The 24,023-nt window shown below is 44.0% G+C and overlaps 1 protein-coding gene across 1 annotated transcript in view; it reads right to left on the reverse strand.

Moving 5' to 3' along the window:
• lcp2a (lymphocyte cytosolic protein 2a) overlaps nucleotides 1–24,023 on the reverse strand; it is a 178,584-nt gene that overhangs the window by 96,088 nt on the left and 58,473 nt on the right. The window contains exon 4 of the mRNA XM_080201161.1: nucleotides 6,905–6,970. Within this exon, the coding sequence (XP_080057287.1) occupies nucleotides 6,905–6,970 (66 nt within the window). The remainder of the gene's footprint in view (nucleotides 1–6,904; nucleotides 6,971–24,023) is intronic.

Here is a 24,023-nt window from a genome sequence, read left to right on the forward strand (position 1 = left end):
CCCTGCCACAGCAACTCTGCAAGACATGCTGGATTATCGACATGGATCCCATCATTTCATGTGAGAACACCGTCCATGGTACATACTCTTGCAACTCAGCCAACGTTGTCTACCTGATACATCGCAGGAAAGGATGTCCTGAGGCATGGTACATTGGGGAAACCATGCAGACACTACGACAGTGGATGAATGAACACCACTCAACAATCACCAGGCAAGAGTGTTCTCTTCCTGTTGGGGAACATTTCAGCGGTCACAGGCATTCGGCCTTTGATCTTCGGGTAAGCATTCTCCAAGGCGGCCTTCACGACACGTGACAGTGCAGAGTCACTGAGCAGAGACTGATAGCCAAGTTCTGCGCACGAGGACGTCCTCAATCGGGATCAGGCTCGTTGGGCCGAAGGGCCTGTTTCCCATGCTGTGTTGTTCTTTGTTCTTTGATCTTGGGTTCATGTTGCACTATCTGTAACCCCCACAACTTGCCTGGGCTTGCAAAATCTCACTAACGTCTCTTTAACCAGTGCTTAACACTCTCTCCATTCACATTGTCTGTACCTTTGAGACTTGATTACTTGTAAAGACTCGCATTCCAACCATTATTTTGTAAATTGAGTTTGTGTCTTTATTTGCCCTGTTTGTGAACAGAACTTCCATCACCTGACGAAGGAACAGCGCTCCGAAAGGTAGTGGTTTTTGCTACCAAATAAACCTGTTGGATTTTAACTGATGTTGTGAGACTTCTTACAGCATTACATCCCCACCAACTATACCCCCATTTTTCATTTTTCTGCCTGTTATACCCCACCCATTAAACCCCAGCCCATTACAACCCCAGGTGTTATATCCCTGCCTCCCATTATGCCCCTGCCAGTTGCCACACCCATTATACTCCACTTCTTCTTGGTCTGTCCATAACTCCCCCAATTGTTACACCCTGCTCATTACACTCCTATCTTTTTCCCGACGGAAAAAAATGCAACAGAGAATGTCCGGGGTGCGTGGGGTCCTTAATTACGCTGCTTTGCTGAGGCCGCAGGAAGTGTAGACAAAGTCAGTGGATGGAAGGTTGGTTTGCATGATGGATTGAGCTACATTCACAACCTTTTGTAGTTTTTTGCGGTCTTAGGCAGGGCAGGAGCCATACCAAGCCATGATACAACCAGAAAGAATGCTTTCTAAGTGCATCTGTAAAAGTTGGTGACAGTCGTAGCTGACATACTAAATTTCCTTCGTCTTTTGAGAAAGTATAACTGTAGTGTCAGCATGGGGGAACCATTTCGGATTGTGGTGATCTAGACAATGAAAAACTTGAAGCTCCTAACCATTTCTACTTCGTCCCTGTTGATGTAGACAGGGGCATGTTCTCCACTACGCTCCACTATGTTCTCTCCTACCCAAAAAGATGAGCACGGAGACAAAAGCGGTGAAAGAAGAGTTCAGCATCATTCGTTGAGAAGAGGATGTAAGGGTATGAAGCTGAGTCCTTTGCTGTGTACAGCATGTTCAGCCTCAGTAGGGGGAAGAGGGTATGCTGATAGAAGGTAAGGCTGGGGTTAGGAGGGATAGGGGCCAAAGGATGGGAAGGGGAGAACGGTCCTGAATAGCATTGGTATCAATGAGTTGTTGGAGCTTGCATTCCTTAACTCATGAAAAGAAGAAAGTTTCTTGTTAAGGTATCAGAAGAATGAAATGGAACTAGGGACAAGGACAACTCTGAGAAAGGGTGACTCAGTGCTGCTGGAGAGCGATATCAAGTCTGCGCATATGGCGGCACATCGCACTGAGTGTGGATTTAAGGATGCGATGAAGATGTACCTTCCCTTCTATATCAACATGCAGCCAATTTATCTTCACACACCCATTCTGCATCTGCCCCTTCCTCTTTTAAGGTGCTTCCTTTCTTTAGGTTGTTTCCAGCCAAAGTGACTGAACTTCAATCAAGAGATCATGGAGTTTCAGCTAACCTCGTATTAACATTGCCCCACCACGCTGTACGATCAGCATGGAGTCTCCAAGGTTTATCACAGAATTATAGAATCCTTTCAGTGCAGAGTTATTACTTTTTGTCTACTTGCCATGTGCAACTGGAGTTTGGGTTGGAATCATCTCTTTACTTGATGTCATTCTGATAAGAATGTGAGGTGCTGTAAAATAACTCAAGAAAAATATGACTTGCTCTTGGAACATCTTCTTTACAGAATGTAACCCTCTCAATTTCCCCCATTTATAAGAACATAAGAACATAAGAAATAGGAGCAGGAGTAGGCCATCTAGCCCTTCGAGCCTGCCCCGCCATTCAATAAGATCATGGCTGATCTGTCGCTGCTCAGTTCCACATTCCCGCCCTCTCCCCATAACCCTTAATCCCCTCTCTTATCAAAAACCCATCAACCCGCGTCTTAAAAATATTTAGTGAGGTAGCCTCCACCACTTCAACGGGCAGAGAATTCCAGAGATTCACCACCCTTTGAGTGAAGAAGTTCCTCCTCAACTCAGTTCTAAACCGCCCCCCTTTTATCTTGAGGCTGTGCCCCCTAGTCCTACTGTCTTTTTTGAGCGGGAAGAGTCTCTCCACCTCTATCCTATCCATCCCATTCATCATCTTATACGTCTCAATGAGATCTCCCCTCATTCTTCTAAACTCTAACGAGTACAAGCCCAGTTTATTCAGCCTCTCCTCATAGCTCAACCCCCTCAACTCCGGTATCAGCCTAGTAAACCTCCTCTGCACTCCCTCCAAGGCCAAAATATCTTTGCGCAGGTGCGGCGCCCAAAACTGCACACAGTACTCCAGCTGCAGCCTCACCAATGCCCTATACAGCTGCAGCAAGACCTCCCTACTTTTATATTCAATCCCCCTCGCTATGAAGGCCAGCATCCCATTCGCCTTCCTGACCACCTGCTGCACTTGCAAGCTGGGTTTTTGCGACTCATGCACAAGGACCCCGAGGTCCCTCTGCACCGTCGCCTGCTGCAGTTTTTCGCCCCGTAAGTAATAGTCCTTCCTACCATTCTTCCTACCAAAGTGGACCACCTCACACTTGCCAACATTAAATTCCATTTGCCATTTCCTGGCCCATTTGCCTAGCCTATCTAGATCCTTCTGCAGACTCTCCACACCCTCCGCACAATTTGCCATTCCCCCAATCTTGGTGTCATCAGCAAATTTCGACACCCTACACTCGGTTCCCTCCTCCAGATCATCTATATAAATGGTAAATAGCTGAGGCCCCAGCACCGACCCCTGGGGCACTCCACTAGTCACCATCCGCCAATCCGAATAGCACCCGTTGACCCCCACTCTCTGCCTCCTATTTGACAACCAATCCTCTATCCACGCTAACACCCTACCCCCAACTCCATGTCCCTCGACCTTCTGCAATAACCTCTTGTGAGGTACTTTGTCAAACGCCTTCTGAAAATCTAGAAAGACCACATCCACCGGCTCTCCTATATCCACCGCCCTGGACACATCCTCATAGAACTCCAGTAAATTTGTCAGACACGACTTCCCTTTATTGAAACCGTGCTGCGTCTGCTCTATCAAGCAATTCCCTTCAAGATGCCTCGCAATTTCCTCCTTAATGACAGATTCTAACATTTTACCTACCACAGACGTTAAACTAACCGGCCTATAATTCCCCGCCTTTTGCCTGGCACCCTTCTTAAACAACGGCGTAACATTTGCCGTTTTCCAATCATCTGGCACTTCCCCGAAATCCAGCGACGTCAGGAAAATAACCACCAAGGCATCCACTATCACCTCCGCCATTTCTTTCAGAACCCTCGGATGCATTCCATTCGGTCCTGGGGACTTGTCCACAATCAGCCCCTCCAGTCTGTCGAGCACCGCCTCTCTAGTAACAGTAATGTCATCAAGACCCTCCAGTCCTACCACCTTTCCATCGCTAACACCCAGCAAATTATTCATGTCCTCCTCCGTGAAGACAGAAACAAAAAAGTTATTCAATACCTTAGCCATATCCCCATCCCCTACCACTAGGTCCCCTTTCTCATCCTCTAAAGGACCAACATTTGAATGGATGTAGTGTTTGCTCATCCGTGACCATGGCCCTGATTGGAAATTGTGAATGTGGTGGTCCGATAAAACTTCTCTGCTGTCACTTTTGTGGCCAAGTACATTTCTGATGCTTACCTTCATGAAACACACATGAAGAATGGCCATATCACAACAAGAAATTGCATTTATATAGCACTTTTAATGTAATAAAGCATCTCAATGTGCTTGACAGGAGCAGCTTGACATTCTGCTTTATAAGGAGATATTAAGACAGTTGACAAAAAGTTTGTCAACAAGCTAAATTTTAAGCAGTGTCTTAAAGGAGGAAAGCGAGGTGAAGAAATGCAGATAGGGAACCCTGGAGCTTTGGGCCTAGGCACTTGGGCTTGGCCACCAATTAAAATTGAGGATTTGCAAGAGTACAGACATCTTGGAGGATGTGGGGCTGGTAATGAGTACAGAGATTAGAAACATCGAATCCCTACAGTGCAATAAAGGCCATTTGGCCCATCGTGTCTGCACCAAAAACAATCCTACCCAGGCTGTATCCCCAATACCCCACATATTGAACCTACTGTTCCCTCTAACCTACGTATCCTGGGATACTAAGGGGCAATTTAGCACGGCCAGTGCACATAACCCACATATCTTTGGACTGTGGGAGGAAATCAGAGCACCCAGAGAAAACCTATGCAAACAGGGGAGAACTTGCAAACTACACACAGACAGTGATCTAAGCTGGGAATCGAACCCGGGTCCCTGGTGCTGTGAGGCAACAGTGCTAACCACTGTGCCACCATGCTGCCACAGGGGGACTCGGAGGGGTGAGGCCACAGAGGGATTTGGAAACCAGGAAGAGAATTTGAGGTATTGCCAGATCAGTTGCTGGTGAGTGGGCACAGGGTGATGTGTGAATGGTGTAAGATGTATCTAGTCACACATTCACAAGGAATCTGAGGATGCTCAGCAAATTGCTTGTGTTGGCTGAGGAGAGGTTGAATAAACTAGGATTGTTTTCATTGTAAAGACAGAGGTTGAGGGGAGACCTGATAGAGGTCTACAAAATTATGAGAGGCATAGACAAGGCGCATAGACAGCAGCTTTTTCCTAGGGTGGAACAAGGGGCATAGGTTCAAAGTGAGAGGAGGAAAGCTTATGGGAGATGTGCGGGGGAGGTTTTTCATGCAGAGAGTGGTGGGCGTCTAAAGCGCGCTGCCAGAGGAGGCAGTGGAAGAAGGCTCATTAGCAACATTTAAGAGGCATCTGGATGGGTACATGAATAGGGAGAGAATAGAGGGATATGGACTGATTAAGGGCAGAGGTTTTATTTTTAGTTGCAAGGGCATTATGATCAGCACAGACTTGAAGGGGCGAAGGGCCTGTTCCTGTGCTGTACCTTTCTTTGTTCTCTTTGTTCTTTGTTCTCAAGATTTCAGGAAGGAGGAAGCTTGAAAGAATTGATGGAGTTCTCATTAAGCATGATGGGAAATGAGGAAATGGCTAATGTCTAGGTAAAAAAAAAGAATGATTTATTTTGCTAAAACCAGCATAGCTTGCCTAACTGCACATGGGTCAAAGTACAATAGTGCTGAATGCTTCAATCCATTTTAGTTGTTGAATATGGAGGAAATTATTTAAAAAAAACACAATCAATGGCAACATAAAATGCAACAATTCAAGAAAACATCAATTATGGCATGATTGGTAGCATAGGTCTGAAGTTTGCGGGTTTAGGTCTCACTTCAGAGACTTGATCACATAATCTAGGCTGACATTTAAGTAGGTGCTACACTGTCAGAGGTACTGATTTTCAGATCAGATGTCAAGTGAAGGGTACAAGATCCAATGTGGCTACTTTAGAAGTGAGGTAGGAGAATGCTCCTTGATGTCCTGCCTACTATTTATCCTTGAAACAGCAACATAAAAATCTGGTACTTAATGTTAAAACTACTGTGGGATTTTGCTGTGTCACGTTTCCTGCTTTACGACAGTGACTTATTTTCACTGTTACCTCATTGGTTGTAAAATAAGCAGTTTTGAGATTATGGAATATGAACACAAAGGCTTTCTGGAGTTCATTTTGAAAATTGGATCTTTGGGCGGGATTTTCAGGTTCTGCTGAAAGTCAATGGACTTTTGGCTCCAAATTTTCTGTTCTCGTCACAGCATCCAGCCTTTGTTGCAAGTTTAATTAATTCTGTATTTTCAAAGGATTCACCCTTTAAGCATTGCTAAGTCCAGGTGAGTAAATTGCACTGGAACAGCTGGAGAGTTTTCTGCACAGCAAAAACTGCCATTTGCAATTGGTCCCCTCCTGTTTTGGGATAGTTGGCAATGCTCTCTGATACCCAACCCTCTTCAGAGTTGGGCAGGTTGTGTGTCGGAGGGAACGAGTTCCATGGACTAAACTCAGCCCTATCATGTTCAAGGGTTCCTCCAACCAATGGTTCTTTCTGATTATTGACGTTGGGCAATAGGAGGGCAAGTAATGGAAATTTCACAGTAACATCTGGTTAATATGCCTTAATGGGACCTTTCAGGTCAAGAAGATCTCAGTTTACTTTGTATGATTGGATAGATGCAATGGTATCAGCACCTGTGGAGTAGGCAGTAGTAAAATGAACTCCCCTTCCCCATCTTTTGACATTTTCAAATGTGACCTCTGTAATGTGGCAGGTTTAAAGGCAGACAGGATTGGACAGAGAAACACCTTCAAAGTCAGCACCAGAAGCAGAGAGATTCACTTTTCATTTGGGAGTTCCACCTGAAGCATGAGTCTATCCTCCTCCCTCATGTACTGAGTGACTTGCTGTGTGTTTCCCAATATTCTTCAACTCTATATTTAGTACATTTTCTGGTTGTCACATTAATATCACTCTTTACCTCTTTGGGAAGAAGCTTCTTTTTTCCTCTCTTTTGTTGATCTCCTGACACAGTTGATGAATCTGTCTGTAAATGAGAAAATAAAACACTTTACAAGAATGCACCAAATGGATCACAGTATCATTGGTAAAACTTCTGAGAAAGCAAGGTAGCTATTCTGATTTTATAAAACAGTTTGTTGCAACTATAGCGGAGCAGTTTTTAAGGTGAAGGTTTTCCTATATTTGGCATACAGTTACTGACACCAAATTAGGTACAAGGTAAATGAGATGTGACAAAGTCCTTCATCCAACAGGTCAGCTTTAGCACAGTTGGATGTTACGTTTGCAATGTTCAATCACCCACTCCCAAGTTAGTTGCTGGTGTTGTGGTGGAGTAGGTTAGCCAAGCCGGGAAAACATTCAGAGTCAGCAGCCTGTTTAAAAGACCCGTCTTGGTGTTATGGGACATTTTCATAGTTAAAATAAGATCATAAAACATAGGAGCAGAAGTAGGCCATTCAGTCCATTGAATCTGCTGTGCCATCTCGCAGCTCCGAGGACCTGGGTTCGATTCCTGGCTTGGGTCACTGTCTGTGTGGAGTTTGTAAATTTTCCTCCTGTCTGCTTGGGTTTCCTGTGGTTTCCTCCAACCGTTCAAAGATGTGCGGTTTAGGTTGATCAGCCATGCTAAGTTGCCCCTTAGTGTGCCATGATGCGTCAGTTAGAGGGATTAGCGGAGCAAATATGAGGGGTTACGGGGAAAGGGCCTGGGTGGGATTGTTGTCGTTGTGGACTCGTCAGCCTAAATGGCCTTCTTCTACACTGTCTGATCTGATATGAGAACCTCCAACTCCGCCTTTCTGCTTAATTCCCATAACCCTTGATTACTGTTGTGAAGTTAGTATTTGTAAGATTATAAAAAACTTCTAAGATGCTAAGAGTTGTAAAATGTCATGGTTTTGTTAAAAAAAGTATTTTTGAGAAAAGATGCAGGTGCAAAAATGCAATATACAGAGAGCATAGAGTGAAAAGTTGCGTCGCAAGCCCAGGCAGTGATGCTGCCGAGAAAACAGGTTTAAACAAGGCATTTGAATAGCAGCAGCCTATCAGATTTGAATTTAATGTTTTGATAACCTGTAAACCAGTCCTATTGTGAGGATTTTGGTATGTCATCAGGGGTATGAGAACCAGCTTCAAGTTCCAGAGAGCCAGTTAGCCACTGCCTCTGCCAGCAACTACTTCTGCCACATTCACAACTTGAGAGAGAGACACACAGCCAGCAATGGTCTCTGACAGCATAACAGCCACACTTATGTCTTAAAAGAAAGCCTCATCTCAATTGTAAAGGTACCAACAGAAGCTAGTGAAAACAGAAGATAAAGAAGACAGAAGATTTTGAAAGATATTGTATTTTGAAAGATATTGTATTTTGAGAGTGACTAGAAATTCTATTTTTTTTGTTAGAAAGTGGGAATTGTATTTATCTAAACAGCATTCCATTAGAATAGTGTTTATTTGGTTTGTAAATAGTTTAGTTAATCTGTTCACTGTTAGTTAGATAAATAAAGTGTTACTTGTTGCTTTACAGAGAAAGTCTCAAGTAATTATTTTGATTTGGTCACTAAAAGTTGCTGAAGCGCAGATTATCCCTTCTCACATAGTCTTTGGTAGATTATGTAGTTGAGTATCAGTTCTCAAAGAGGAGATCAACCTCCCCCTTCATAACATTGCCTTATTGATTAAAAAAAAAGTCTTGAATATACTTAATTAGCCAGCCTCTACAGCCCTCTGTGGCAAAGGTTAATTAACAACCCTCTGAGAGAAGACTATTTCCTTATCTGTCTCAAATGGATGACCTCTTATTCTGAGAAACTAACCTCTGGTCCTGGACTCATAGAAACCCTATAGTGCAGAAAGAGGCCATTTGGTTCATCAAGTCTGCATCGACCACAATCCCACCCAGGCCATACATCCACATCCCCAAATATTTACCTGCTAATCCCTCTAACCTACGGATCTCAGGACACTAAGGGGCAATTTTAGCACAGCCAATCAACCTAACCCGCACATCTTTGGACTGTGGGAGGAAACCGGAGCACCCGGAGGAAACCCACACAGACATGAGGAGAATGTGCAAACTCCACACAGACCTTGACCTAAACTGGGAATCGATCCCAGGTCCCTGGAACTGTGAAGCAGCAGTGCTAACCACTATGCTACTGTGACTCTCCCACAACCTCTCAGCATCTATCTTGTCTAACCCCCAAGAATCCTATATGTCTCAATAAAGTTGCCTCTCATTATTCTAACTCTGGTAAGCACAGGTCCAACCTATTCAATCTCCCCTCATAAGAAAATCTCTCCATACCTGGGATCAAATGAGTGAACCTTCTCTGAGCTGCCTCCAAAGCCAGTATATATTTCCTTAGATAAGGGGACCAAAATTGTTCACAGTATTCTAGGTTTACTCTAACTAGTGTCTTGCATAGTTTTAGCAGGACTTCCCTATTTTTATACTCCATTTCCTTTGAAATCAAGGCCAACATTCCATTTGCTTTCCCTATTGCCTGCTGAGCCTGCATGCCAGATTTTTGTGATTTACGTAAAGTTCCAAATCTGTCTATACTGCAGCTTTCTGCAGTCTTTCTCCTTTAAATAATATTCATCTCCTTTATTCTTGTGACCAACATTCATAACTTGACATTTTTCTACATTATATTCCATCTGCCAAGTTTATGCTCACTCATTTACTTCTGTAGACTCTGTGTTATCCTCACTACTGGCCTTCCTACCTATTTTTTGTCATCTGCAAACTTTAAAATAAATAATTCATGGGATGTGGGTGTCGCTTGCTGAGCCAGCATTTGTTGCCAACTTGGCAACTATAAATTCACTTTCTTCATCCAAGTCATGAATATATGTTTTATTAATTATGGCCCCAGCACTGATCCATGTGGCACTCCACTAGTTATAGATTGTCATCCTGAAACAAAAACAAAAACATGAAGGCCCTCCAGCTCTCATCTCTCACACCCTCCCCATGTCCATCCATGCCACTTCATGTCCCTAACCTACCCCTTATGGTATGTCATGCTCTCTGTGCCAAGCTATACTCCTCTTCCCACAACATGCCCCAGTCAGCCATTGTGGGGCCTCTTTATGAGATTGCCTATTGGCCAGTTTTGTTCATTCCTGTGTTGATACTCAAAAAAGATTTACATCCTGATAGTTGGGTTTCGATTTCAGTGATGAAAAGACAGTGTGCTTTTGACTGCAACAGCTTCAAACATTTCCTAAAGAATTTAATCAACATTTGAAATTTATTGTAAGGTTTTAATGTATCCTGGTAAAACAAGCAAAAAATGCAACCATGACAAACTATTCAAAGATTCTTTTAATGTATAATTTTATTTGGAAGGTGATTTTGAATTTTACAAGTTGGAATGCAATCATGAAAAGTGCTAAGATTGGAAACTCTGTGAAAGGAATGCAACATCAGACTCCAGTGCCCTTCTGTTGAAGCTAATGGTGGTGTCATAGTCATAGAGTCATAGAGGTTTACAGCATGGAAACAGCCTTCGGCCCAACTTATCCATGCTGCCCTTGTTTTTAAAAACCCCTAAGCTAATCCCAATTGCCCGCATTTGGCCCATATCCCTCTATCTTATCCATGTAACTATCTAAATGCTTTTTAAAAGACAAAATTGTATACACCACTACTACAACATCTGGCAGCTTGTTCCAGACACTCACCACCTTCTGTGTGAAAAAATTTGCCCGTCTGGACATTTTTGTATCTCTCCCCTCCCACCTTAAACATATGCCCTCTCATTTTAGATGCTTCTACCTTTGAGAAAAGATATTGACTATCTAGCTGATCTATAGGTGGTGTAATAATGGCACAGAATTGGACTGCCAGCTAGATTGGGATCATGTGACATTATCAATCGTGTGATAGTGCTCAAACTTGTTTGACAGTCCTCTTCATTGATTCAATGAACATACAAATAGTAAAAATGTCAAACAAGCTAGCGATTTTCCAATTCCTATTTTACACAGTTCATTTGACACTGTTTTGTCTTCCTGTCTCATCGTGCAACATAATGTTTAAAAAGTTCCCAAATTCTTTTAGTAAGCTGTCTGGAACCTTTCTAAATGAAGTTTGAATGTGTTACGAGAGAGTTATCAGCAATGTCAGCTAATATTAATATTCAGGCTGCTTATGAGTACACCATTTACATATTTTTACATATTATTTCATTCTCATTCCCATGGCCTGTATTATTGAGGTATTACTGAGCTATGCTAGTTCTGCTTTGGCACTGTAACTCAGACTGTCAGTCATTCATTAACATCAGCAGCTAATGCGCAAAATCCAGGCCAACAGTCCAGTGCAGTACTGAGGGAGTGCGGCACTGTCCGAGATGCAGTCTTTTAATTCAGACGCAGAACCAAAGCTCTGTCTTCTCCCTCAGGTAGGCATGAATGTTCTTAAAGATCTAGTTCAAAGAAGAACAGATGAGTTTTCTCCAGTGCCCTGACCAATATTTTATTCCAGATTGTCTAGTAGTTGTCACGTTGCTGCTTGTGGAATCTTGCTGTGCAAAAAATTGGAAGGTTCTGAGAAGCACTACATAAAGGTATATTTGAACATGACATATCTTAATAGCAAATCACCTGGGAGCAATAAGTAGGACAGGAAAATAGATGTGAAGAGAAATCTTCCTTTCTTTTTATTATTCCATAAGCATAAACTCCATAATGATTACATCAGGAAAACAAGGAATGATTCAGTTGAATGAATCAAGTCAATGGATGAGTTCACAAAACAGTTTTGATTTCACTGATCATCTCATGGTTATTTCAGCAAAACAACCAAGAGACTTTCTTTCTATCAACAACTTTTTCAAATACTTTAATATTGAGAAGTGTGCGGGAACAGTGTGCATGTCCACAGATCTTTGAAAGTAGTCGGAGACAATGAGCCCGATTTTACCAAAAATTCGCACCCATTTTCGGGTGTGAAATTGCAGTAAATTCAGGCGTCAGGCCTGTAACGCAATCTACACCCGAAGCGGAGCAGATCGCACCTTTACCAACACCCGATTTGGGCGCGGATCCTGTCTGCACCCCAGTCGGGCAGCCCAATTAACATTCATTTAAATTGACTTAATGAACTGCGTGCCCAACTTTACCACCAAACCCCACTTCACCGCCTTCGAGTCAGTTCTGGATCTGCGCTGTTGTCAACCTGTAAAATAAAAATCCGAAGCAGATTCCTATTCTGCAGGGGAACCTCTGAAGCCCATCCTCCTCGAACACCCTTCACGGATCACCCGCTAACCAGCCCCCCCGGGAGGCAGGCCTCCCTCAACAGAGCAAATCCCCCAGTGGTCCACCCCCCAGGGAAGCAGCCACCCTCCCCACGATCCACCCGCCAGGAGGCAGACCGCCCCCCCCCAACCAACAGACCCCTCATCCATGGTCAGACCCCCCCTGGGAGGCAGTGCCCCCCCCCCCCCCCCTCCCCCCCCACCGCAATCAGACCCCTTCCCCCGGGAGGCAGGATCCCCCTTGGCAGAGCACACCCCCCCCCAAACCTACCTGAATTGCTGCTCTCCCTCTACCATCTACGATCTGCGCTTGTTGATGTGGAGATGCCGGCGTTGGACGGGGGTGAACACAGTAAGAAGTCTCACAACACCAGGTTAAACTCCTGTTGGAAAGTCCTGTTGGACTTTAACCTGGTGTTGTGAAACTTCTTACTGCACTCGTTGGACAGCCTGCAGCACCTTCCTGGCCTTCCGTGGAGGATGGGGTGAGGGTAAGGATGGACTTGGGAGAACCTCCACCACTCCCCCTCCCAGCCAGAGATCCACCTGAGCCCGTCCCCACTCCTCTGGCAGACGCCAGCGGAAGGCCAGGAAGGTGCTGCAGGCTGTCCAACGAGTGCAGTAAGAAGTTTCACAACACCAGGTTAAAGTCCAACAGAACTTTCCAACAGGAGTTTAACCTGGTGTTGTGAGACTTCTTACTGTGTTGACCCCAGTCCAATGCCGGCATCTCCACATCAACAAGGGCAGGTCAGAAGGATGGTGGAGTAGCAGTCGAGGTTGGTTGGGGGTGTGCTCTGCCGAGGGGGGGCCTGCCTCCAGGGATATTTGATCGTGGGGGCTAGGGGGGCCTGCATTCCGGGGGGGGTCTGATTGCAGGGTGGTAGGGGGGCCTGCCTCCAGGGGGGGTTCCAATCGCAGGGTGGGGGTGGCTGCCTCCCTGGGGGGGGGGGTTCTGATCGGGAGGGGTCTGCTGGGGGGGCCTGCCTCCTGGGGGGGCGTCTGATCAGGAGGAGTCTGCCGGGGGGGCCTGTCTCCTGGGGGGTCCGATCATGGCTCATCCCTCCCCTCATTTCACCCCCCCCCCCCCCCCCCCCCACCCCCCTCTCTCTCTGCTGTTTTTTCTTTTTCACACCTGGGCGCGCTGTTTCAGAGTTTTTTTGAACAGCGCATGCGCAGTTCAGAGCTCCAATCTTCTGGCAGTGCTAAGCCTCGCCCCACAGCACGGATCGGACCAGAGCTAGCAAAAAGTGTATGGGTGCACTGGAATGAGGATTCCGGGCTCGGATCCGTTTTACGTACAGATCCGGCCCTTAGTCTCCAATTGGTAAAATCGAACCCAACGTGTATTAGCGATCCTTTCCTTTATTAAGCAAGATGCTGAATAAAAGAGCTGGGAGATTATGTTAGAACAATATAAAACACTAGCTTGACTGCAGCTGGAGTACTGTGTACAAGTGTGGTCACCACATTACCGGAAGGATGTGGTCACACTGGAGAGAGAGAGGGTATAGTGGAGGTTTATGAAGCTGTTGCCAGGAAGGGAGAATTTTAACTCTAATGAAAGATTAGATAAGCTGGGGTTCTTTTAGCAACTCACCTGGAATGCTGAGAGAATTGTGGAGCAGCTACCACTGAGCCACTGCTGACACTTTGTAATTAACTCTAATGATGGTCAATAAACCCCTTCATGATAATGAGCTAAAGAATAAAGACAATTTGATAAAAGGTCCTTTCAGTACATGTAGCTTCCACGGTAATTGAATTCATGGAAAAGGATCTGCACAATATACTGATCCTTTTTTACTCATGTCTGGATGGTGGTATCATGTCCACAGCTGCTGTTTCAAACATCCTATTCCCTCCTGAACTGTTTAATGTGAGGGAGATTAATAAGCAGTTCAGGGATACTGGGGAAAGGCAGGAGAATGGGGATGAGAAAAAAATCAGCCATGATTGAATGGTGGAGTAGACTCGATGGGTCGAGTGGCCTAATTCTGCTCCTATGTCTTATGTTCTTATGAGATGGTGGCATCGTGGTAATCATCATAGAATCAAAGAATCCCTACAGTGCAGAAGGAGGCCATTTGACCTGAGTCGGCACCAACCACAGTCCCACCCAGGCCCTATTTCCGTAACCCCACATGTTTACCCTGCTAATCCCCTGACATTAGGGTCAATTTAGCAAGGCCAATCAACCTAACCCGCACATCTTTGGACTGTAATGTCACTGGTCCACTTAATTGGCACATCACCTTAAACATTCACTCCTTCCATCACTGACACACAATGGCAGCAGTATCTACCATCTACAAGAGACACTGAAGTAACTCACCAAAGCTCCTTGGACAGCACTTTCCAAACCCACAATCTCTACCATCAAGAAGGACAAAGGCAGTAGATATGTGGGAAAGCACCAGCTGCAATTCTCCTCTAAGCTACTCACTATTCTGATTTGTAAATAGATCACTGTTCCTTCACTATTGCTCAGTCAAAATCCTTCCTAAGAGCACATGGATTGCTGCGATTCAAGAAGGCAGCTCATTACCACATATAAATAAAATGCATTAGAAGCAGATCAGAGAAAATTCTCTCAGTGATAGTTGGGAAAGAGGTTTTTTTTTGAGAAAAGGTTGGACTATCTGGGCCTGTATCAATCAGGGTCAAAGAATGAGGAGTGATCTTATTAAAACATAAGATTATAAGGGAATTTGACAGGGTAGATCCTAGAAGGATGTTTCAGCTTATGGGAGAGAACAGAATTAGGGGAACAATTTAAAAATAAGGGATCTCCCATTTAAGACAGAGAGGATAAGAAATTCTTTATCTCAGAGGGATGTGAGTCTTTGAAGTTCTCTTCTCTGAAGGGCATTGGAGGCAGGGTCATTGAGTATTTTTAAGGCAGAGGTAGATAGATCCTTGACTAAGAAGGGTGTCAAAGTTTATCCAGATAGCCAGGAATGTGGAGTTGAGTAATGATCAGATCATCCATGATTGAGTAATGGAGGATGTTTGATTGGCCTACCATCGTTCCTAATTCACAGCTTTGCATGTTTCTCAAGGGAAATTCAATTTGATTTAATTTATTATTGTCACATGTATTAGTATACAGTGAAAAGTCTTGTTTCTTGCATGCTGTATTGACAAAGCATACTGTTCAAAAAGAAGGAAACGAGAGAATGCTGAACTTGGTGTAACAATTATGGCTAGGGTGTAGAGAAAAATCAACCTAATATGGGGTAGGTCCATTCAAAAGTCTGATGGCAGCAGGGAAGAAACTGTTCTTGAGTTGTTGGTATGTGACCTCAGACTTTTGTATCTTTTTCTCAATGGAAGAAGGATGAGAATATGTTTGGGGTGTGTGGGGTCCTTAATTATGCTGGCTGCTTTGCCGTGGAAGCGGCAAGTGTAGACAGTGTCAGTGGATGGGAGGCTGGATGGACTGGGCTATATTCATGACCCTTTGTACTTTCTTACGGTCTTGGGCAGAGCAGGAGCCATACCAAGCTATGATACAACCAGAAAGAATGCTTTCTATGATGCATTTGTAAATTGAATTGTGAGAGTTGTAGCTAAAATGCCTAATTTCCTCAGTCTTCTGAGAAGGTAGAGGTGTTAGTGGGCTTTCTTAATTATAATGTCGGCATGGGGAGGCCAGGACAGATTGTTGGTCATCTGGACACCTAAAATCTTGAAGCTCTTGGCAATGTCTGCTTCATCCCCATTGATATAGACAGGGCATGTTCTTCACTACACTTCCTAAAGTCGATGACCATCTCTTTTGTTTTGTTGACCTTGAGGGAAAGGTTATTGTCATCGCACCAGTTCACCAGAAAAAAAAAATCTGGGCTTTGCCAGTAACTCTCACTTGAGTGAATAAAATAAACAAAAGGGGAAAAAAACACCCCTAGCCTCACACAATTGAGCAGAATTAGAAAGCACTGCTATTGCCTCCATCACCAGTAACTTCAACAGAAATGGATTTTCTATCTTCTCCTTTACGCAAAAAGACTAAATATCGGTCTAGCTTGATTTCCTTCACAATGAGCCTCTATTAGTCATTGATCTCATTGGAAACTGAGTAGACAGAGGTCTGCATTCAACAACCTGTATTCACATCACACCGTGAACAAAGTAAAAAGTTTCATGGAACAAATTCTGGTATATAATGTAACAATAATAATATTGATTACATTAGAACAGATTCCAATGGTAACATGCTATGAAGGTCAGTTGACTGGTAGACAATGTAACCAATAGCACAATGATGCAGTGGTCAGGTGATCTGGTATAACAAGAAAGCAGGTGGGAATTGTGAGGAACTTGTGTGGCCCAGGGCATAGTCTGAATGTTGGTGTAATTAAGTTTCTTTATTAAACCTTGTTCTTTGATTTACTTCATGAAGTTAGTTTTTTTTATTGCTTGCAGCTGAACATACTTCCTTCTGGATAAACAATTCTGACACTGAGACATATCCATTAGTGCATGAGATCTAAAGCTTGGTCAAGAACATACAATTTAATAGAATCCCTACAGTGCAGGAGGCCATTCAGCCCATCAAGTCTGCAAAGATGATACTACTACCAGGCCAATCCCTGTAACCCCATGTATTTATCCTGCTAGTCTCTTTGACACTAAAGGGCAGTTTAGCATGGCCAAACGGCCTAACCCACACATTTCTGGAGTGTGGTGGGAAACCGGAGAACCCTGAATAAACCCACGCAGTTACAGGAAGAATGTGCAAACTCCACTCAGACAGCGACCCAAGGCTAGAATTGAACAAGGATCTCTGACGCTGTGAGGCAGCAATGCTAACCACTATGCCACCCAGAAGGGGACTTAAGGTATCTTTCAAAGTAGGACAGAGATGTAGAGAAGCCGAGAGGCTCAGGGTGGGAATGCTAGAGATTAGGGGCCTGAAGGCAGGGTCAGTGATGGAGGAGTGATTAAAACTGAGGATGTTGAAAGGCAGGCATTGGAGGAGCAGAGATCTCAAGAGTTATCTGGAAGAGATTACAGAGTTGGAAGGGAGTGGGGAAAAGACAGTGGAGGCATTTGAAGCTGTGATGAGGAATTTTAATTTTGAATTGCTGAAGGACCAGAAGCCAGTGAGGGTCAGTGAGTACAGAGCTGATGCGTAAATAGGACTTGTGTCAGGAAGCAGAGATTTTGATGAGCTGAAGCATATGAAGGGTGCAAGTTGATTAGCCAGGAGACCATTGCAATAATTGAATTTAGAGGTAGAACAAACATTTAGCTCTTTGTTGTTATTAGAGAAATGAACAAAGAACAAAGAACAAAACAGCCCGGGAAACAGGCCCTTCGGCCTAACGAGCCCGCGCCGCCATTTTAACATTACGAGTCCCCCCTCCACCCATGATCCTTATCTATGCTTATGGCATTCCACATTGAAGGAAAACTAATTTAGGGAAAATTTATTACCTCCAATCAGCCTAATAGCACATCTTTGGGGTATGTGAGGAAACCGGAGCACCCAGAGAAAACCCACGCAAGCACGGGGAGAATGCGCAAACTCCCACAGACACTGGCCCACATCCATGTGTCTGCACAGCAAACAGTGATAGTCACTGAGCTGTCGCGTTGCCCAGCATCTGGTCCAGTTTAAGCACACACTAACGACATGAAGTACTAGGCTATTCTCGAAACAACCAAGAGCAGCCCTCATACGACCCATCGCATGTATGCCCCTCGTTGGATAACAAGGCGGACCGAAGCACCTGTGAATTAAAAGAGTAAAACATTAGTATCATCCACATCCTTATACGTTACCAGGGATGTCCCAAGGCTACTGAACCTTATTTAAAACAATCTCCTATATCCCTCCATCTCCAACCCACTGATGTGCCTGTCTAAGTAACTCTTAAACAACTCCAGCGTGCCTGCCTCCACCACTTTGCTTGGCAGAGCATTCCATACCCCCAGTACCCTCTGTGTGAAAAACCTCCCTTTAACATCTGTGTTATACCTCGCCCCCCTCACCCTAAGCCTGTGGCCCCTCGTAATGTGCGTTTCTAACATAGGAAAAAGCTTACCACTGTTTACTCTATCTATACCCTTCATAATCTTATACACCTCTATTAGATCTCCCCTCAGTCGCTGTCTTTCAAGGGAAAACAGCCCCAATTTGCTCAATCTTTCTTCATAACCCAGTCCTTCCATACCAGGCAACATCCTGGTAAACCTCCTCTGCACTCTCTCCAGAGTCTCCACGTCTTTCCGGTAGTAAGGCGACCAGAACTGGATGCAGTACTCCAAATGCAGCCTAACCAACGTTTTATACAACTGCAACATTAGACTCCAGCTCTTATACTCTATACCCCTTCCTATAAAGGCTATAAACTTTCTTCACAACCTTCTCCACTTGTACTGCCACCTTCAAAGACTTGTGCACTTGCACCCCCAGGTCCCGCTGGAGTTTGTCCCCTTTTTACTTTCAGATGCAGCTGGCAATAAGAGTGCTGTGAACACACATTATCAAATAAAACCATTCTTGGTGTTAGTTTAATTGTGTACAATTTGTGGATATTAATTGGGGGTTCAGTTGTGCTCCTATAATTAGGAACAGAAGGACACTGTGGTGGTTGGGATAGTAGGTGCATGCTTGTAATGCATATCACTAAGTGAATACTAATAAAAGTGTAAAGATTGGCTCCAGTTCCATCCTTCACCACCTCTTCTTGTGATTACATAATGGTTACTGATTGATTATATTTAGGTATTGCAATTGGTCCCAATACTCAATAGGATGAAGCAAGAAAGCTGCCATGGACCGTAAACTCCAATATGTTGGCAGCGGTTCCTATCTCTTAATTACATACTGAGATATTGCAAGGCGGCAGAAAAATTGGTAATGCCAGTTGAAGTAAAGCAATGAGCAGCCTCTATTGTGGACATCAGTTGCAAGGTTTCTAGACTCGTGCTAACGGGAGCAAGCCAATGTTTTATAAAGGTCAACCAAAGTTTCACTGCCGCTAAACAAAGTTGACAAAACATCATTGCCAGGACCTTGCTCAAAGCATCTCCTGCTCCCAGCCAGAACAGAACTGTCACTGGATTAGCAATCCAGAGAGTCAAGTTAATGCTCCTGAGGCATGGGTTCAAATTCCATCACAGAAGCTGGTGAAATTCAAATTCAATTTAGTAATAAAAATCTGGAATTGAAAGCTCACTCAGTAACATAAAAACTAAAAGCAAGAGTAGGCCATTCAGTCCTTCGAGTCAGACACCATTCATTATGATCATGGCAGGATTCCCCCCCTTCCCCCATTTCCTTTGATCACTTTCGTCTCAAGAGCTATGTCTAATTTCTTCTTGAAATCACACAATGTTTTGGCCTCAACTACTTTCTGTGGTAGTGAATTCCATACATTCACCACTCTCTGGGTGAAGAAATCTTTCCTCACTTCAGTCCTAAAATATTTACCCCTTATTTTCAAACTATGACCCCTAGCTCTGAATTCCCCTGCCATCGGGAGCATTCTTTCCGAATCCACCCTGCCTAAGCCTGTCAGAATTTTAATGGTAATGGTGTCATAAGAAAATCTGGTTCATGAATGTTCTTTAGGGAAGGAAATTTACTTTCCTTACCCGATCTGGTCGACATGTGACTTCAGATCCACAGAAATGTGGTTGATTTTAACTATCTTCTGAAATGGCCTAGCAAGCTATTCTGCCCTAGGGTACATAGAACATAGAACATAGAAAAACTACAGCACAAACAGGACCTTTGGCCCACAAGTTGCGCCGATCATATCCATACCTACCAGGCCTACCTATAACCCTCAATCCCATTAAATCCCATGTACTCATCCAGAAGTCTCTTAAAAGACCCCAATGAGTTCACCTCCACTACTACCAACGGCAGCCGATTCCACTCTCCCACCACCCTCTGAGTGAAAAACTTTCCTCTGACATCTCCTCTGTACCTACTCCCCAGCACCTTAAACCTGTGTCCTCTCATAGCTATCATTTCAGCCCTAGGAAAAAGCCTCCAAGAATCGACCCTGTCTATACCTCTCAACATCTCATAAACCTCTATCATGTCACCTCTCATCCTTCGTCTCTCCAGGGAGAAAAGACCGAGCTCCCTCAACCTATCCTCATAGGGCATGCCACCCAATCCAGGCAACATTCTTGTAAATCTCCTCTGCACCCTTTCAATAGCTTCTGCATCTTTCTTGTAATGAGGCAACCAGAACTGCGCACAGTACTCCAAGTGGGGCCTGACTAGAGTCTTATACAGCTGCAGCATTATCTCCTGACTCCTAAACTCAATCCCTTGATTGATGAAGGCCAGTACACCATGTGCCTTCTTGACCACATCCTCCACCTACGAGGCCAATTTAAGAGTCCTATAGACCTGGATCCCAAGGTCCTTCTGATTCTCTACACTGCTAAGAGTCTTACCCTTGATATTGTACTCCTTCATCCCATTGGACCTGCCAAAATGGACCACTACATGTTTATCCGGGTCGAAGTCCATCTGCCACTTCTCTGCCCAGTCTTGCATCCTATGTCACGCTCCAACTTCTGACATCCCTCCAGACTATTCATAACACCACCAACCTTCGTGTCATCGGCAAACTTACCAACCCATCCCTCCACTTCCTCATCCAGGTCATTTATGAAAATTACAAACAGGTAATTAGGGAATAGTTAGAAGTTAAAGTCTAGTAGATTTATTTGGAATCTGGGTGAGTGATGATGAAGGGCTGGCGCTCCAAAAGCTCATGATGCTTTTGGAGCACTGCTGGCTTTGCAAATGCTGGCTTTGCCAGCAACACCTCCATACACCTAAGTTACTTGAAGAAAGACCTGCATTTATATAGTGCCTTTTATGACATACCAATGGACTGCCTTTGCAGTGTAGTTACTGTTGTAATGTAGGAAATGTGACAACCAACCTGCACACAGAAAGCTCCCTGTGGTGTTGGTTGAGGGATGAATATTGGCCCAGACACCAAGGATAATGCACATGCTCTTCTTCAAAACAATGACATGGACTTTTTAACTTCATCTAAAAGAACAGATGAAGTCACAGTTTAAGATCTCATCTAAAAGACACAAAAGTGTATGTACAACAGTGCAGCACTTGTTCAGTACTAATGGTGTGCCAGCCTAGATTTTGCACTCGAGACTCTGGAGTGGGACTTGAACCAGGAACCTCTAGCTCACAGGTAAGCATGTTACCAACTGAGTCCCAACTAATTGTTCAGAAGGGAAGGCGAATAGGCAGCTTAGTTATAACTATTCCACCAAGTAGAAATCATAGCAACGGGAGGGGGTCATTCAGCCCCTTACACTTGTTTCACCATTGAAAGAGATCATAGCCGACCTTTGATCTAACTCTAACTCCATAGTCCTAATACCTCTAGTTAACAAAAGTCTATTAATCTCAGTTATAAAGTTAACATTTGATTCAGCATCAACTACCATCAGCAGAAGAGAGTTTCAAACTAGCCCCACCCTAAGAGTTTCCAAATCTCGCTCCTGAAAAGTCTGGCTTTCATTTTTTTGACTCAACTCCTTAGTTCTTAACTCCTCAACCAGTGGAAATAGCTTCTCTCCATCTGTCTTACCTGTTGTACTTAATAACTTAAAGATTTTCATAAAAATTACCCTAAAAGTTACTTAATTGAAGGGTTTCTAACCCTTGCCTGTGTAATTTCTCAGAACAATAAATCCCCTGCAATTCAGGTACCATGTGAAAGTATACATCGCATTCATAGAACATAGAACACTACAGCACAAACAGGCCCTTCGGCCCACTAGTTGCACCGATCACTTCTATACCTACTAAGCCATAGACCTATCTATAACCCCCAATCCCAAATTCACTCCAAACTAAATATCATTCCTAAGGTGTGAATGGAGAAATGGAAGCATAGACTATTTTCTAAATGGGGAAATGCTAAGGAAATCAGGAACACAAAGAACTTGGGAGTCTTTGTTCAAGATTCTCTTAAGGTTAACATGCAGGCTCAGTTGACAGTTAGGAAGGCAAATGCAATTCATGTTGAGAAAACATTTATGTTGCGAGGGCGAGAATACAAGAGCAGAGATGTACTTCTGAGGCTGTATAAGACTCTGGTCAGACTCTATTTGGAGTACTGTGAGTAGTTTTGGGCCCTGTATCGAAGGAAGGATGTGTTGGCCTTGGAAAGGGTCCAGAGGAGGTTCACAAGAATGATCCCTGGAACGAAGAGCTTGTCATATGAGAAATGGTTAAGGACTCTGGGTCTGTACTCATTGGAGTTTCGAAAAATGGTTGGGGAGATACCTTATTGAAACTTACAGGATACCGCAAGGCAAAGATAGAGTGGACATGGAGAGGCTGTTTCCACTAGTAGGAAAAACTAGAACCAGAGGACACAACCTTAGACTAAAGGGATGATCCTTTAAAACAGAGATAAGGAGAAATTTCAGAATGTCTGGAACTCTTTGCTGCGGAAGGTTGTGGATGTTAGATCACTGAGTGTCTTTAAGGCAAAGATAGAAAGGTTGTTGATTAATAAGAGGATCAGGGGTTATGGGGAAAAGGCAAGAGAATGGGGGTGAGAAAAATATCAGCCATGATTGAATGGCGGAGCAGACTCGATAGGCTAAGTGGCCTAATCCTGCTCCTATGTCTTATGGTCTTATGTGCCCAAAACTTCACACAGTGCTACAATTGTGATCTAGCCAGGGTATTATGCTGCTGACTCATGGCAAAGAATCCCCACAGTGCAGAAGGAGCTTATTCGGCCCATCAAGACTGCACCAACTCTCTGAAAGAGCATCTTACCCAGGCCCTCCCCTCTGCTCTATCCCCATAAATCCGCACATATACCATGTTTAATCCACCTAATCTACACATCTTTGGATGTTAAGGACTAATTTAGCATGGCCAATCCACCTCAGCTGCACATCTTTGAACTGTGGGAGGAAACTGGAACACCCGGAGGAAACTCATGCAGACACAGAGCGAACATGTGAACATGCAAACTGCACACAATCACCCAAGGCCGAGGTCAAACCCAGGTTCCTGGCACTGTATTCCACTCCCCTAAAAACAAAGATCAGCATTCCATTAGCCTTTGGGTAATTATTTTCTGTATATGCTTATGACATTTTGATGATCAATGTACCTCAGCCTTCAAGTTTCTTTGGACTTTCATCTTGCCAGATTGTCCAGGCTTCTCCACTGTTATTTTGCTGTGACCATTTATGCATGTCTTCCCTTTCTTTCATTCCCCTTATTATCCCTTCCTTTGGCCTTACACTTAAGGAGAAGATAGTGGCATAATGATAATGTACTAGAGTAGTAATCCTCAGGCTAATGTGCTGGGGCTACGGGTTCAAATCCTGCTAAGGCAATTAATTGAATTCAATTAAATTCATTAATAAATCTGGATTTTTGTTTAGATAACCTGGTCTCAGGTGACTGTGAAATCATTGCCCATAATCTCTAAAACCCCATCTGGTTCACTCATGTCCTTTAGGGAAGAAAATCTGTTGTCCTTACTTAGTCTGGCTGGCATGTGACTCCAGACTCTCACAGTGTGGTTGATTCTTAACTGCCCTCTGAATAGCACAGCAAATTACTCAGTTTGAGGGTAATTCGGGATGGTTAACAAATACTGACCTTGCCAGTGACACCCACATTTAATGAAAAAAATTAAATAAACTAAAATCACTTGGTTGCCATTTAATCAGCTCCTGCCCTCAACTCCTTCATCTGATTCTGTGCTGGCTGATAATCTGTTCATCTCTCACATCTTCCAGATCTTACATCTTCTTATTGAC

The sequence above is a fragment of the Carcharhinus amblyrhynchos genome, chromosome 13 (genome assembly GCF_965287045.1).
Source record: "Carcharhinus amblyrhynchos chromosome 13, sCarAmb.v2.hapA, whole genome shotgun sequence".
Lineage (NCBI taxonomy): Eukaryota > Metazoa > Chordata > Chondrichthyes > Carcharhiniformes > Carcharhinidae > Carcharhinus > Carcharhinus amblyrhynchos.